Source organism: Rhincodon typus, unplaced genomic scaffold, assembly GCF_021869965.1.
Source record: "Rhincodon typus isolate 14 unplaced genomic scaffold, sRhiTyp1.1 hic_rhity00007304, whole genome shotgun sequence".
Lineage (NCBI taxonomy): Eukaryota > Metazoa > Chordata > Chondrichthyes > Orectolobiformes > Rhincodontidae > Rhincodon > Rhincodon typus.
The window spans coordinates 3,052-4,051 of record NW_025972942.1 but is presented as its reverse complement, the minus strand read 5'-3'; the positions used below and the strand labels follow the sequence as shown (position 1 = coordinate 4,051).

General features: G+C 58.9%; 1 protein-coding gene across 1 annotated transcript in view; it reads right to left on the bottom strand.

Moving 5' to 3' along the window:
• Positions 1 to 243, bottom strand: part of LOC109924900 (E3 ubiquitin-protein ligase RNF5-like) — a 5,296-nt gene extending 5,053 nt beyond the window's left edge. Inside the window, exon 1 of the mRNA XM_048594242.1 lies at positions 59 to 243. Within this exon, the coding sequence (XP_048450199.1) occupies positions 59 to 210 (152 nt within the window). The 5' untranslated portion in view covers positions 211 to 243. The remainder of the gene's footprint in view (positions 1 to 58) is intronic.
• Positions 244 to 1,000: the final 757 nt, after the last annotated feature.

Below are 1,000 nucleotides of genomic sequence, written 5' to 3'. Positions count from 1 at the left end.
CCCCCCCAGACCCAGACCCAGACCCAGACCCAGACCCAGACTCCTCCCTCCCTCTGACCAGTATAAATGGCCGCAGAGGCTGATGACCGCGTCCCTGGCGGTGTCCAGGCAGATGTTACACTCGAAGCTGCCCCTGTCGGCCTGGGCCTGTCCCGGCCGCTCCTCTCCCGCCGCCGCCGCCCTCTCGCTGCCCTCAGCCGGGGCCGCCATGACTGAACAAACACCGCCACTGCCTCAGGTCCCGCCCCCTCCTACAGACCCGCCTACTTAGGGGGCGGTCCCGGCGCCGGGCGCGGTATTTATTGGATCGCTTTGCCGTCGATCACCCGCACTGGGCGGGAGCTGCCGCGGAATACACGGCTCCCATTGGACAACCTGCCGTCAATCACCGTCCGTTTCAACCACGCGGCCGTATTTCAGTGTATGATTGGACCACATCACAGTCAATCAGCCTCGCGGGGGCGGGGAAAGGTAGTTGCCGGCTCCCATTGGATAGCGCTACGTTCATTCTGTGCCCCAGGGGTGGGTCACAGCTGGACTATGGACTCCCTTCAAGAGGCTGCTGTCAATCATCGATAACAAGGTGTAGAGCTGGATGAACACAGTAGGTCAAGCAGCATCAGAGGAGCAGCAAAGCTGACGTTTTGGGTCTAGACCCTTCTTCAGACACTGTGTTGATCCAGCTCTACACCTTGTTATCTCAGATTCTCCAGCATCTGCAGTTCCGACGATCTCTGCTGTCAATCATCGTCCGATTAAACAACGTAGCCGTTAATCGCAATCTGATTGGGCTATGCCGCCGTCAATCAGTGTGGCAGAAGCGGTTGTCGCTAAATACCGGCTCCCATTGGATGGTGTACCGCCTGTGGGTGGGTCACCGCAGGACGTCGGCTCCAATTTGACGTAAACGTCGTCAATCACCAAACCCCAGCCCTCCATTGGACCAGATCCCGTCAATCACTATCTGATTGGTCAATGTAGCCGTCCATCACCTCCCGCC